We start from the raw sequence: 14,459 nt of genomic DNA, 5'->3' as shown, positions 1-14,459 counted from the left end.
TGCATTACGGTATTACAGCTCTCAATGTAAACATATGCCTGGATGTGCTTTGAACTACTACTGGCATTAACTGAGTGATGTGCGACTTCTAGCATTTTAAAAAAAATTGCTTTAATTGATATTTTGTTTTATGGTTTTCAAGTTGTATGATATGGTGGTATATAAATCTGAATAACCCACAAGGCTCTTTCTTGGATTAGGAATTTTGTCATCTCCAATCTTCCATGGTTATTCTGAGCAGACTTCCCCACCAACAACTCCAAGAAGCACCCCATAGTATCCTGTACAGGACTACATACACCCCATATGTGTCAGCTGCAGCAAGACAGAAAACAGCCACTTTTCAGCTGAAACTTCAGCTCATAACTGCACAGTTACTTCAATCAGCCACAGAACTAGCAGTTCACAGGAAATCAGCAGCATTTTGGCCACACCTGTATGCAAATACACAGAGCAGCCAACTACATCGGAAAAGTTTTGTCACAATCATGAAACAATAAGCAATGAATTTGTGTTCTGAACCAATAAAGGTGAATTCGACCCTCATCATTCCTAGATGCATCATTCCACATGAAGGCACAACACCCTCTCTCAACCCCTGGGTCACTAGGCACTGTATGAAGCTTCTTCCCATCTCGGTCCTGTTCCTCCTTGGTGCTGAAAACCATCACTTCAGTTACTATGCATGATGCTCTCTGCCAGCCAAATCAAACATCCACTTTCCTGTCAGCAGCTGCACTTATTTCCTCATTTTAGTATTTAGACATTTTAGCACATACTATGCCATGACTGACCTGCCTCTTTAGCAAAAAGATCATTTACAAATGGCATCATGGTGGTAAAACCCATGCTGGGGAGGGGCACAGCACTGGGTGGTGGCATGTGCAGATTTGGCCAGATTTTAGCCCATTATAAAGATATAAAAATCAAAAGCAGAGAGCCATCTGACATGCCAATTAAAATTGTTCTTTGTGACTCAGTAGGTTGTCACCAGAAAACAGCAGCAAAGCAGTTCTTCAATATAGCTGAATGCTTTTGGCAAGGATGCAAAAAAATGGCACACTGATAACTCAATCTAAAAGCAGAGTCAGGGGAAGGTTTTCACAGAGCTGAAAGAACTTCATGAGATGACAGAGACTGAAAATGCCATCTCTTGCCTATCGGCATTATGTAATCACTTGTCTCCACCTTTTTCCTGTAGCTATTCTGTCACAGAACAAGCACAAATGCTTTCACTGAGAATCCCAGGGAATTTGGTGAGAATGGACAGACTGCCGTGGCTTTACATATACAGAAGAACTAGACTAGAAAAGTATTTCAGTTCGGGGTACTTCAGGGTAACATTAATGTTTCTTTAATGGATTGGATTTTAATAGTTTCCAATTCACGTATCAAAAGCAACAGCATGCAATCTGAAAGGCTGGAAGTAACAAAAAAGCCGTGCAGCTCTAAGAACTCTCCTTAATCTCAACCTCAGCATTCAAAGGTAATCGTGCTGGCCACAGGTATTTTTAACATACAGCCACAGGCAGCCCAGAATGTCACTGAAGCCTTCAGCTACCTTGGAAAGCCATGAACACTGTTATTGTAAAATCAAGTATTCCAAATGAGTATTTGATGTCACTCACAAGTCTACAGAGTTTCAATTTGGCATTTTGTATTCTGGTTCTGGGTCCTCAGACAATTGCTCCCTTTCCTCTAGCCACCAAAACAGCTAAAACTGCATCACCCCCTCATTAGATCCAAGTTACTCTTGATTCTAGGAAGAAAATGCTAACCTCAGAAATATGTCTGCCTGAAGCAACCTCACCCCAAAAGACACATCACAGAGGAGATTATCATATTCAACATTACTTAAGGAAAAACAGGCAGACAGTTACTTGGATGATAGCTACAGCATTCAACATTCAGTTCCACCATTGTTTACTTGACATTTATATTCTACCTTATTATTATTATTATTATTATTATTATTATTATTATTATTATTATTATTATTATTATTAAAAGGATTCATGGCTGTGTATACAGACTCCCTATGTGGTCTTCCATCCAGGCATTGACCAGATTCAGACCTTAGCTTCTGCAACAACCATAGTTTAAAAAAGCTGTACATTTGGTTCTCCTTAACTTAATATTCAAGCACCATTAGTTGATTAAAAGCTAGGAAGGAGAATGAAACAGTTACATTTTCAAGAGACCATGGGCAGAACTATGGCAGCTGCACTGATTACTCTCAACACTGAGAATTTGAGTTTTACTCTTGAGCCTAATGGTATGATAAACCAGTCTCAAAGGTGGATGGGTACACAGTTATGAATTATACAACTTCAGCTTAGAAAGCGGTTCTAAGACTCAAAACGAATACAGTTAAAGCCAAAACAATCCTGGAGAAAGGCATCACAGCAAAAAACAAAGGCAATCTTTAAGTTAAGGGCTTATTTGCAAAGAGGGTGTAAGGAAACCTGTGAACAGGATTGTAAGAACACTTGAAAACCAGTTCCAAGGAATTGGCAAATAATGAAAACTGAAATATCAGAGGCAAATGCAGTTACAGATCTGAACAAAGAAAGGTCAGGAGTACGGCATAGCTGGGACATATCAGCCCACAACACAAGTTCATAAGAGGTTACTGAATCGTTAGGATGTCAAGAGAATCTCAGGTTTGTTCTATAGAACTGATTTGTAAGAGAGCAGTCTTCAGGTCTGAATCATACTTGTCAGTTTCTCATGGTTTAGCTTTACTTTTCCCTTTATTGCTTAGTTAAAACTTGACAAATTATTAAACATTATCATCACGCATTCCAAAGAAATAAAATAAATCTTTTGATAACTTTGACTTCTCCTGTAGAGCCAAGAAATGTTTTATAATTATCAACAGAAGACAGGACATTTTACACACACACACACACACACACACACACACACACACACACACACACACACACACTCTCTCTCTCTCTCTCTCTCTCTCTCTCTCTCTTCAAAAACAGTTGTGACATTAATCCTGTAGAGTAACTTACTTCATAGAGAGTTTTTAGGACTAGAAGTTGAAGACTTGTTAAGACATTCTCAAATCTGAATATAGGACATCACCATATGTTCTGTTTAAAATGTTAATTAAACAACAGGACACACCAGTTTAAATGTTCACACACAAGTTTAAAATCAATTTTTCCATTATGCAGTTCTTATATTCCCTGCACAAATCTACATATTTACTAGTTCATAAAGAAAATTCATTTGTTTGCAACTAAGCAGAGTTTTTGTACAATGTAGGAATGTAATGGCTTCAGTCATCCATGCTCTGGTAGCATCCTGAATGGATTGTTGCAATTTGCTATTCTGAACCTTGAAAATGGTTCAGAAGCTGCTGTTTAGTACAAAACATGATGGCCACGTTACTGAGACCAGATGTATGAAACATCTATCCTGTATTGAAACAACTTCATCAGTTCCTGGTCTACTTCTAACCCTCAACTCAAGATGCGGCTTACCTATTTGTAAGTGACTTAGGACCAGAGTACCTGAAAGACTGCCTATTACTATATCAATATATCTAGATGTGATTAGCCTGCTCTCGGTTCCTACCTAATCAAAGATGTGGTGGGTACTCACGAGAAAGGGCTCTCTCCATGGTGGCACCCCACCCATGGAATACTCTCTCTAGGAAAACCTGCCTGGCATCAAGTTTGCTCCCTTCTCAGTACTAGGTAGACAGTTATTTCTCAAGACACTTGTTTTAACTGCCTTTTAAAATTATTTATATACTGCTAAATCCATTTTAAATGTATTGCTATTTTATTGATGCCGAGGTCAGTATCAGAGATTTTTAAGCTGAAATGTAGGGGGAAAATAACCAATCTCAAATCTCTGGATATCCAGAGTCACTCAAGCTGAGCCTTGTTTGTTCAACAGGACCTCCTTGCTTCCCCCTTCCTTCTGCAGCCCCTTGTGTATGCCGACATCCCGAGATGATGCTCCTCAGGGTCACTTTGGGGCTGTTTGAAATGTGGTACAGGGAGCTGAACCTAGGAAGGAAGAACTGGAGACACTCCCTTACATGAGTGGTAGCATCTTCTGCTTGAGCAGGGAGTGATGCTCTGGATCTAAGCTTTAGCCCACATGCCTTTTACATTACATATAATTATCTACTTTGAGAAAATATCAGAATTATTGCTGTTTGGCTCAGTCAATACAGGCAGGCAAAGGGCACTTAATTAAATGTCGACAGCTTTGCATACTGGACTGGTGAATAATGGATAAGAAAAGTGTTTTTCCATGAGGCAGAGAGGACAGAGTAAAGCCGTAGTAAAGGCCAAGCTCTCTCCTTTTGAAATCAATGACACCTAACACTGCTTACCTTGATTTGACTTGTACTAAGTGGCAATGCTGTGTGGCTGTCATTCATATGACTCAGCATGTTGTCATGCTTTGACTCAGAAGTCATATTGTTCCCATGCTTTTCTTTTACATAGAAATATACATTCAATATATTTGACAAGTGGTCCATGTCTGTGTTTTAAAAAGGTAGCAAACATTTTAAGCCAGGGTATTTGACTGATTAAGTTTAAGTTACCAGATTTATCATACACCCTATAGCAACAGAGATACATTATAAAATAGATTGAGTAACGAACATAAAACGTATCTGCTAATTCTGCCTAATTCCATAGATGACAGCAAGAAATGTGCACTTCAAAATCTCAGCAAATAGACATCTTATCTCTCGGAGAGGCATCTTCAAAACTTCATCAGGTATTTTTAAAATTCATTTTACAGTAATATATCGTTTAACATGTTGCCACTGAGACAAACATTCTCTCAGCTTTCCCAAAACAATAGCTTGATTAACTTTATGTAAATGTATTCCCATTTTGATCATGACCAAGCAGAATGTGTTAATTAAGATTCAAGTAAGGCATCCTAAGAAACTACTCTGCAAATTATTCATTAGAACTTTGATAGAACACAACTAATAACTGGCCATAACAGTAAGTGTTATGTTTTAGAAATCACAGATAAACATACTGCAACACAGAAGTTGCTAGCTGATAATGGTACAATTTAAAATGTACAAAAAAGTCTCTTGCTTGGTAGTTGTGAAAGCTGTAAGTTTAAAATAAAAATTATACTCGAAATAAAGGTGTTGATTACTGTTAACATCAGTAGGATTAGTTATATAATGTGATTAAAACTCATTGTTTTAAATCAGTGCTTATCCAAAACTATAAGTGGTTAAAAGACAACTTGTATTTGTGAATGTGATATCCTATAGAGTTTTAAAAGTGACAGAGGTCAGAGAAAAGACTCTATCAAAAGAATCTCAGAATTCTAAAGCAGCATCAAAATGCTCCAGCAAGGATAAACAAAATAGCTTTCAAGCTTCTACTAAAAATTCCTGCAATTGATACCAAAATAAATAAAGAGTGGTTTTTAACCATGCTGTATTTAATAGCAATAGCAATAGCAATAGCAATAGCAATAGCACTTACATTTATATACTGCTCTATAGCCGGAGCTCTCTAAGCGGTTTACAATGATTTTAGCATATTGCCCCCAACATTCTGGGTACTCATTTTACTGACCTCGGAAGGATGGAAGGCTGAGTCAGCCTTGAGCCCCTGGTCAGGATCGAACTTGTAACCTTCTGGTTACAGGGCAGCAGTTTTACCACTGCGCCACCAAAGTGTTAAGAACTTGCTACAGAAGCTGACACTGGTGCAAGCTTAAAATTGAAAATAAAATTGGTTTGTTAAATCAGGAAAGAAACGATCACTTGGGGCAAGTTCACAAAATATGGTAAATTATCAGGGAATAAGTTGAATATATTATTATGAACCTGGTATATTGACAAGTTCCCAGGGTTACTCACCAGAGATAAATTGGGATGCATCCAAACTTGTCTGAGCGGAACAAAACACATGCACCATCTTGCCTGCCCCCTCCTCAATACAGTCCTCTAAAAAGGGAGGGTCAAGGGACCCTTTGTGACAGAGTCAGCTATGTTCTGTTATGCAACAATGGGATACCACTGGTAGTGACCAGGACTAAAACATTTGTTTGTTATCTTTGTGGTAGAGGGCCTTTCATCAAGGAAGACCCCAACATAAAGACTACCGCTTAACCTGAATGTGCAAACTATGAAAGAGTGCTCTTTCATAGCAAGAAACCGTAAGTGTGTAATAGTTCTCATATTATACCCATTCCTGGCTATGGGGGAAAAATTGACACAAAATGCTGGTGGAAAATGGATTTTCAACTTTCTTGGAAAAATATAAGGCACTCTGATGTCTACCACTTTTGAGAAATAAATTTAGAATTAAGCTACAATGTTCACACAGGTTTATGACCATCTCTACTTGTCAATCAGTTGGGATGTGGGAATTCAGAACCCCCTTCAAGTCTATTTATGCTCACTATTTCCCCTGCCCTTTACCTCTCCTGTGCTTGCAGTATAGATCCTAATGGGTAGGAGATATGCTCTCGGAGATGAGAAAGACATGCTTTTCAAGAGATGAAAGCTCTAGAGATTTAGAACTGAAACCTGGTTCTCCTTTTCTTGCCCTCCATTAGCAGTGGATATACCAAGAGATCAGACTATCCCTTTCCTTTATTAAGGTTTTTGAAAAACCTCTATTGACATTTTTCACCTGAGGAAAAAGCAATTGCAAGCCTCTTCACATTAGCAGGGAACAGCCAACTCCATCATGGGTTAAAATAGTCTTAAGATGAAACCAAAGTTTCGCAAGACACTACTAAAATCTTGAATTCTGTTATTAAGTCTTAAATTCATGCCCTTTCTGCAAAGAAGTGGACTACGAAGTGGACTACTGTAAAGCCTTCACAAAAAAAGGGGATACAACATGCAACAGATTGAAAGACTGATTGTCTTTCCCATGTCGCATGTCTTCCCCCCCCCTTTTCACTGAAGGCTTCTCTCTACAAGGTGCAGTGGGTCACTTTGTTAGAAGCTTATTTTTCAAAATGCAGATATCCCACCTTTCAGGGCCAAGGCCTCATAAGGCAGCAAAATACACACACACACAAACCCCAATAACAAAAAACAGACCATAGCAATAAAATGCAAACAGAAAACCCATAAAATTAAAACGCTATTAAAGTCAAGTCCACCCATCCACCCCCAGAAAGGACTTGGCTTAAGGGAACTCTAGTCCAGGTGACTGATTGATTAAGTGCAGTCAAGTCGGTGTCGACTCCTAGCGACCACATAGATTCTCTCCAGGACAATCTCTCTTCAACTTGGCCCTTAAGGTCTCTCAGTGGTGCATTCATTGCTGCTGTAATTGAGTCCATCCACCTTGCTGCTGGTCGTCCTCTTCTCTTTCCTTCCACTTTTCCCAGCATTATGGACTTCTCAAGGGAGCTGGATCTTCGCATAGTGTGACTGAAGTATGATAGTTTGAGCCTGGTCATTTGTGCCTCGAGTGAAAATTCTGGATTGATTCGTGCTATGATCCATTTTGTTTTCCTGGCTGTCCATGGTATCCTCAAAAGTCTTCTCCAGCACCAAAGTTTAAAAGCGTCAATGCTTTTTCTATCTTGCTTCTTCAAAGTCCAACTTTCACATCCATAGAGTGTCACGGTGAAAACCATTGTCCAAATAATTCTAATCTTTGTAGGTGTAGACACGTCACAGCATCTAAATAGCCTTCATTGAAACTTTACCAAGTGCTAGTCTGCGGCGTATTTCTTGACTTCTGGATCCTTTACTGTTGATGGTTGATCCTAAAAGGCAGATTCTGAGACTGGTTGCTGTACCTGCTGTCATTAGTTTAGTCTTCTTTACATGTAGTTGTAGTCCCATTTTTTCACTGTGCTCCTTGACTTTCATTACTAGAGCTTGCAGATCTGCATTCTCAGCTATCAGAGTGGTGTCATCAGCATAGCGCAAGTTATTGATGTTTCTTCCTCCAACTTTAAAACCACGCTTATCTTCTTCCAATCCAGCTTCTGGAAAATAATTGCCTGAGTTTCCTAATGGGTAGGCTTTTATTTTATCTTATTTTACTTAAAATTCCTGGTCTCTACCATGATCGGGTCCAGAAATAGTTTGAGGAGCTTGGCGCTTGCTAAGGGAGAGGACATAAGTGCAAGTTTAGACTTTGTGTCAACCTTCCAGAGTGCTAGCCAGACAGATCTGTTTAGAGTCACTCCGGGTGCTAAAGGCTTGGAGGCGTGTTGTATACAATTTTAGGCTAGAGTCTGCCATCAGTGCTGCTGCTTTTGCCAAATATTGATCCCTTGGAGAAACTCCTTGTTCTCAGACAGAACAAGAGAAGTGAGTTCCTATGGACCAGAATTGAGGCTCTTGCAAGGAAGCAGTTAGTGGTGGTTGCTTGACAAAAGTAGTGGATGCCTTGTGGGCAATCCCGAGGAGTAAGTTGCAATTTCTATTCCCTGGTAGCTCTGGGTGGTATTGCCCTTTGGAGCTGAAGGGTGATCCTGAGACCAAATGCACACCAAGGGTGTCATCACAGAGAACGGCAAGGCAAGCCATAACAAAGGTGCATCATGTCTCCCAGGGAACTCAACCCAGAGGGGCCCCAACCTAGAGGGGCCGGGTTGTTATCATGCTGCCAAAAAGACCCTGCGAAAGAGGGGTAAGGGTCTGTGGCAGTGGGGATAGAAGAGAAAGGAAAGAAAGGTTTGATCTAGACCTGTTGATATAAACACAAAAATCGCAGCTGACTTATTTATTACACATGTAGTCTCCTATCCAAATGCAAACTAGGAGGAAACTTGCTCAGCAAGAGGAGCAACCCATGCCTGCCACCACAAAACCAGCTCTCCGAGCATTTTTAATGGAGAGACATTACTGACCACCTACTTACCTTGGTAAGTAAGATCCCAAATGAGAGAGGAAGGAAGGGAAGGGAGAAGAAAAGGTATTGTTGGACTACCTCCTCTTCAGATAACACTACTTCCTCTTATTGGATCCCACAGGATTGTTTGGGTTCAAAGAGCAGACTTCAAGGCTTCAGGATCAGATGCTGGTAGCCGGTTGTTCACATGTGAACTCCTATCCAAATGCACATCGCGGAGGACCCTGCTCAGCAAAGGAGACAATTCATACTAGCTGCCACAAGACCAGCTCTCTGCCTGTGTAGGCTTTGAGCAGATAAGGAGGAAATGGGGATAATGCAGTGGTAGGTGGGGGAAACAGGAGCAGGTGGGAACTGAGACGTTAAATTGTAGTCTCCCTTTCCATGCAACCAAGGTTGATCCTGCTAGCAAGGAACAAACTATGCCCGCCACAGGGGATCAGCCCATCCTCCTCGGGTGCAACACAGGAGCATTGGGTTGCTAGTTCTGTTTGGGCAATGGAGAGATGACTCAGAGAGAGGAATGTTAAGCCCTCTGTGTTTAAAATCAGAACTCCTGGGTGCTAAATGGCCCCACTCTAAAATGGGAATGGCCTCTCCTCAAGGACTGTAGCCTGGGAAGGAGGAGAGCAGTAGCCCAGCAGAGTGTAAGGTTCTGAGAGAAAGAAAGGAGCAGTGGGAGGAGGCATTGGGGGTGGGTTGGTTGAGTTACACTTATGCTGATACTACCTGGCCAAGACTTTTGAGCCAGTTGGACACACCTGGTAGAATACGATGGTATCGAGCCCAAAAGGTAGAGGGAGGCATTCCTTACAGGCCGCACTGAGTAGGTTTGCCACAACGGTTTCCAGCAGGGTTGCCAGCAATTTCCTGTGGTAGAGGGCTTGCCCTTAGGAGTCGCTGACTGCACAGACTCAAAGGGGGGCAGGCAGAGCAATCATCACATCCTCTCCAGCAGGAGTGGATGTGATGATTGGCAGATGAGATGGGCAGTGGGGGGGGGCAGACTAGCTGGTTCCCCCTCAACTACCATTGCTGCTTGTGTAGTTTGCTTAGACACCAATAGTTCGCCCAAAGGATGATGGTTGTCATTTTCTCTGTGCCCCGTGTGGTTTGCTTAGACGCCAATAGTTTGCCCAAAGGACGATGGTCATCATTTTCTCCGTGCCCTGCTCCACCGAGGGGCTAGGGAGGCAGCAAGTCTTGCTTCTTCGTTGACACATGCCCAAAAGAGATCTGCTCACTGAGGCGAGGAGGACTGAGGAGGCTCTGCCAGTACCATGCAGCGTTTGTTCTGTTTGCGGCTTCTGAATGTGAGCCAGAGCCACTGCTACAATTGTACCTGCTGTAGTGGCAGGAGCGGGGGCTATCTGCATAGGTGAGGCCAACCTATCCCATATTGGGGGTGGGAGGGCTCTCGCGAGGATATCTGGCTTTACAGATGGCTGCAAGTCCTCAAAAAAGGGGGCCCTGTAGGATATTGCTATAATCAAGAGGCGCTTGCTAAGGCACAAAGGGCAGGCAGGAATTGCATTTCTTTTTAGTCAGTTTCGTCTCATCCCCACAAGCTTTTGATTTATTATTATTTTAATTTGCAGCTATTTTGTATGCAACAGCTGCCTCCACCCCAGCAAGCACGAGATCAGCTAGAGGAATTTCAATTCACATAGGCAAGGCCAAAACTGCCCAAGTAGGTGGGTTGGAGGGCTCTTGCAAAGGACTGCTGGAATTGGAAGCTAGCTGCAGGCCCTCAGAAAGGGATCCTTGCAGCAGCTCTTCTGCCTGAGCAGGCTCCATAAAGAGTAAAGGAAAATGAACATGAAACTAGAAATTGCCAATGGTCTAATTAGGAATAGAAAAATGCTTAGGGTTTAGGTTAAAATAAAATGCTAAGATAGCTCCCTTCCCACCCTCACACAATCTAAGAAGGGAAGAGGGGAAGGAGGAAGAGAAATAAAAGTTTAAAAAAGGAAAATGAGAAACTAGCCTGTCTTATTTCCAAAAAATGCTGGACAGCTTTCACAGCCCTGCTACCTTGAGCAAGACAGGACCAGAACGGGGGATATGGCGTCCTCTGGCAACAGGAAACTAGCCTCACATGTTTTGGTCCTGTCTCTTGAGCATGCTCAGTGCACAATCCATACCGATGAGCTCTAGCACAGGGGAAAAATGAACTGGCAACCAAGGCATGGTTGCAGGGCTTGAAGAAATATTCTTAGAAGTTATGCATAATTATATTAAAAGAATCTGGGTTGGGGCAGACATTTAAAAGCAGTTTATATGCTGATGACACTGCACTCATTTATATCTGCTTGTCATTTTCACAATGCAGTTGATTTGCTTGGAATTTACAGCCTGGCTTCTGGATAAGATATGAATTTTAATACATGGATATGGTCTAAATATGAACTGGAGAACTGGAAATCTGATAGTGGAGGCATGTTCAGTCCCATAAAGCGTAACCTATAGATAATCAGCTTATTTTGAAACGGAGCTTATTTGTGACCATGACAAAGCACAAGACACTGCAACTGTATGTTACAATGAGAACTAATGTGAGCACAAAAGGATGGGTAATTCAAGAGGATGGGTAATACCATAAGGTATGAGGTATTTTATAGTGCTTTGTATTATGTATTCTTGTATGTTTCTTTGTACAGCACTCATTTATATTAATATCTAAAAAATTAAATCCATGTTTTTTAAAAAAAGATAGGAAAGACAGCAGTTGCTACACATTAGTCTTTTCTATCTTGCAGAAGATATTATTATCACTCCTCGCCCATTGATGGTAACTTCATGAACATACCACCAGACTTTGAGACCAAGATTTATATGCATCAGACTTCACCACAAAAGATTTTAAACAGCCAAATAAACTAAACAGCAGTTCTCCTAAGGGGAATATTTTACAGATAGAGTTATTTAAGAATAACCTTAATTTGTCCCAGACTGCCCTGTTCTAAGTATGTTACCCGTAAAAGGGATAAAGAGAAGCACATTTACTGTCTCCCTCCACAAAATCCATCACTAAGTCTGGTAATTGTGTCAAGGGTCCATTGTCTGGCTCCTAAATGTTTGGGCTGGCTCCCAAATTCCAAGAAAAACTGTCAAGTCCTGCTGTTATTTACTAGTTTTATTTATTTACTGTCAAGTTTCTATACTCCTGTTCATAAGACATTCGTGTGTGTGTGTGTGTGTGTGTGTGTGTGTGTGTGTGTGTAGAGTAATACAATATAATATACAGGTGGCCCTCAAATCCGCAGATAATGAAACCGTGGATAACGAGATTTTCAGTGAATGGGAATTGGAGGGGGGGATTAAGTTCCTGGAGGTTTAAAAAAGCATAAAAGGAGCTAAGAGGAAGAAATAAGAGCAATAAGGTAATATGCCATGATCTCCAAGTCTCCCGCTGTCCAGCATTGTGCCCCCCCCCCACATACCCCTCCAAATTCACCGGAAACTCACTGGGATTTTTTAATATTTTTTTTAACAGAAGAGCCACAAAATGGCTCCATTTAGCAAAATGGTATCTGGAAATGACCTTGGAAATGACCATGGATAGGCAAATTTCAACTATTTTTATATCTGTGGATAATGAGGCTGAGTGTACATGGCCCAACCATGGATATGCTAAACCATGGGTGCTGGAACTGCAGATAACGAGGGCCACCTGTAGTTGTATTATAGTGATGAATTTTATCCATGATTTTTGTCAGCTGCTTTGATCATTTGTATTTGAAAGTGGGGCACAGATAACAAATAAAATACGTGCAATACTAGGCCTTTGGGGCATGGCACGACTTTTCCACAGCAAGTAACACAATGAACAGTCCTTTGCAAGGCAAGGGACGATAGTTTTGTAAATATCTCCCACCCACCCCCTTACTACTATCTCATCCTTTTCTAATAATCATGCCAGTCTTCTCTGAAGTAGGGATGTGCATGGTCCGGAGCGGTCCGGACCGGCACCGAAGGGGGGTCTCCCTTTAAGGGCGGGGAGGGTTTACTTACCCCTCCCGCCGCTTTGCCCCCTCCAGCGCCCTTATTCTTTGTAGAAATTGGGGCGGCAGGATACCTCCCCACCACCCCTTCTGCCTCCAATGCCGCCTCCAGGATGGGGTGGGCGCGCGCGGGGCTTCACTTTACAAAGATCCTGTTGCTGGTGCTGAGGGACTCACGGTTTAGTAATTACTGCTGCCAATGGTATTGAAAAAACCCGAACAGAAGCTGGCACAGCACCGAGCCGGCCTCCGCTCCAGCGCCGCCGCCCAGCAGCCACTGAGAACGGCTCTGCCAGGGAGGATGCGCCGTTGCCGACACGCCGCGGCACCCAGGCAACCCTCACTTCCGGCTTCCATGCGACTTCCCCCCCACATACAGAGTGGCAGAATGGCTGCCATGTGGGGGGAAGTCACATGGAAGCCGGAAGTGAGGGTTGCCTGGGCGCCATGGCGCGTCGGCGACAGCGCATCCTCCCTGGCGGAGCCGTTCTCAGTGGCTGCTGGGCGGCGCCGCCGGAGTGGAGGCCGGCTCGATGCTGTGCCGGCTTCTGTTCGGGTTTTTTCAATACCATTGGCAGCAGTAATTACTAAACCGTGTGTCCCTCAGCACCAGCAACAGGATCTTTGTAAAGCGAAGCCCCGCGCGCGCCCACCCCGTCCTGGAGGCGGCATTGGAGGCAGAAGGGGTGGCGGGGAGGTATCCTGCCACCCCAATTTCTACAAAGAATATGGGCGCTGGAGGGGGAAAAGCGGCGGGAGGGGTAAGTAAACCCTCCCTGCCCTTAAAGGAAGACCCGCCACCCGAACCAAACTGACCAGGTCCGGACCGGTCCGGACACCTTTACAATGGCCTCCGAACTGGTTCAGACTCATCTCTACTCTGAAGTCATCTTCAGAGGATGCTTCCTCCCCTTGTTTATGTCAAGCACTACATTTGTTTCTAACGAAATAATGCAGAAATATGATCTTCTCCATTATACAATCTATATCTTTAAAAAAAACACCAAAAAACTATATTATACAAGTGGTATAAGAAATGTTTACCATTCCAAGATAGCTGGGAGGCCTCTTACCATAAATTTTAATGCAATCCTAGAAAAATTATGACAGCCTTTTTAGTGTTATCAATAGGGCTGTGGTAATATGCTTACTGTTTTCCTTGGAAGAGATTCCATTACCTTAAAGTATGTTGTGAACTAGTCACAATACTCTTCTCTCTTGGGAGCCACAGTGAATTAAGGCTGGGTTTTAGCATTGATGTTACTAGCTCAGCTGAATTCTGCTGCCAAAATATTCAAGCAAGAGTTTTAACAATGTTTGGAGGCATTATCAGTTGCTTGGTAGTTTGCTATTATACACTGCAAACCCGCAGACATGCAGGGAATCCTTAGTAAAAGGCATTATAGTAAATAATGCAGGCAAAGCATTTAATAGTCAGCAGGGGCTGATTTGATGACTTAGATGGGCTGTTGTCTGATTGATGATACCCATTACCACAAGGTTGTATTTTTTTTAGACAACAAATCAGTAATTATGTGCATGTGCAAAATGATTAATAGGTTTTTGTTGGTTTGAAGAGTGAAGTATAGGCAGAAATTCTCATTGGGGC

The 14,459-nt window shown here is 42.3% G+C and overlaps 1 protein-coding gene and 1 long non-coding RNA gene across 6 annotated transcripts in view; one reads left to right on the top strand and one right to left on the bottom strand.

Annotated features, from left to right (window-relative positions):
* Positions 1-14,459, bottom strand: part of HS2ST1 (heparan sulfate 2-O-sulfotransferase 1) — a 157,933-nt gene that overhangs the window by 62,145 nt on the left and 81,329 nt on the right. The window contains exon 1 of one of the 5 annotated variants that reach the window (XM_053244924.1): positions 5,876-5,948. The exons of 3 other annotated variants lie outside the window; for them this stretch is intronic. In XM_053244924.1, coding sequence (XP_053100899.1) covers positions 5,876-5,933 — 58 coding nt within the window. In that variant the 5' untranslated portion in view covers positions 5,934-5,948. Of the gene's footprint in view, positions 1-5,875; positions 5,949-14,459 lie in introns of those variants that run through there. One more of the 5 variants, XM_053244925.1, reaches the window with a different exon arrangement.
* Positions 6,088-11,322, top strand: LOC128322848 (uncharacterized). Its single transcript, XR_008306031.1, has 2 exons — positions 6,088-6,174; positions 11,179-11,322. It is a non-coding gene; the product is annotated as an uncharacterized LOC128322848 (long non-coding RNA).

This window comes from Hemicordylus capensis, chromosome 4 (genome assembly GCF_027244095.1).
Source record: "Hemicordylus capensis ecotype Gifberg chromosome 4, rHemCap1.1.pri, whole genome shotgun sequence".
NCBI classification, from domain to species: Eukaryota; Metazoa; Chordata; class Lepidosauria; order Squamata; family Cordylidae; genus Hemicordylus; species Hemicordylus capensis.
This window is presented reverse-complemented; position numbering and strand designations above follow the sequence as displayed.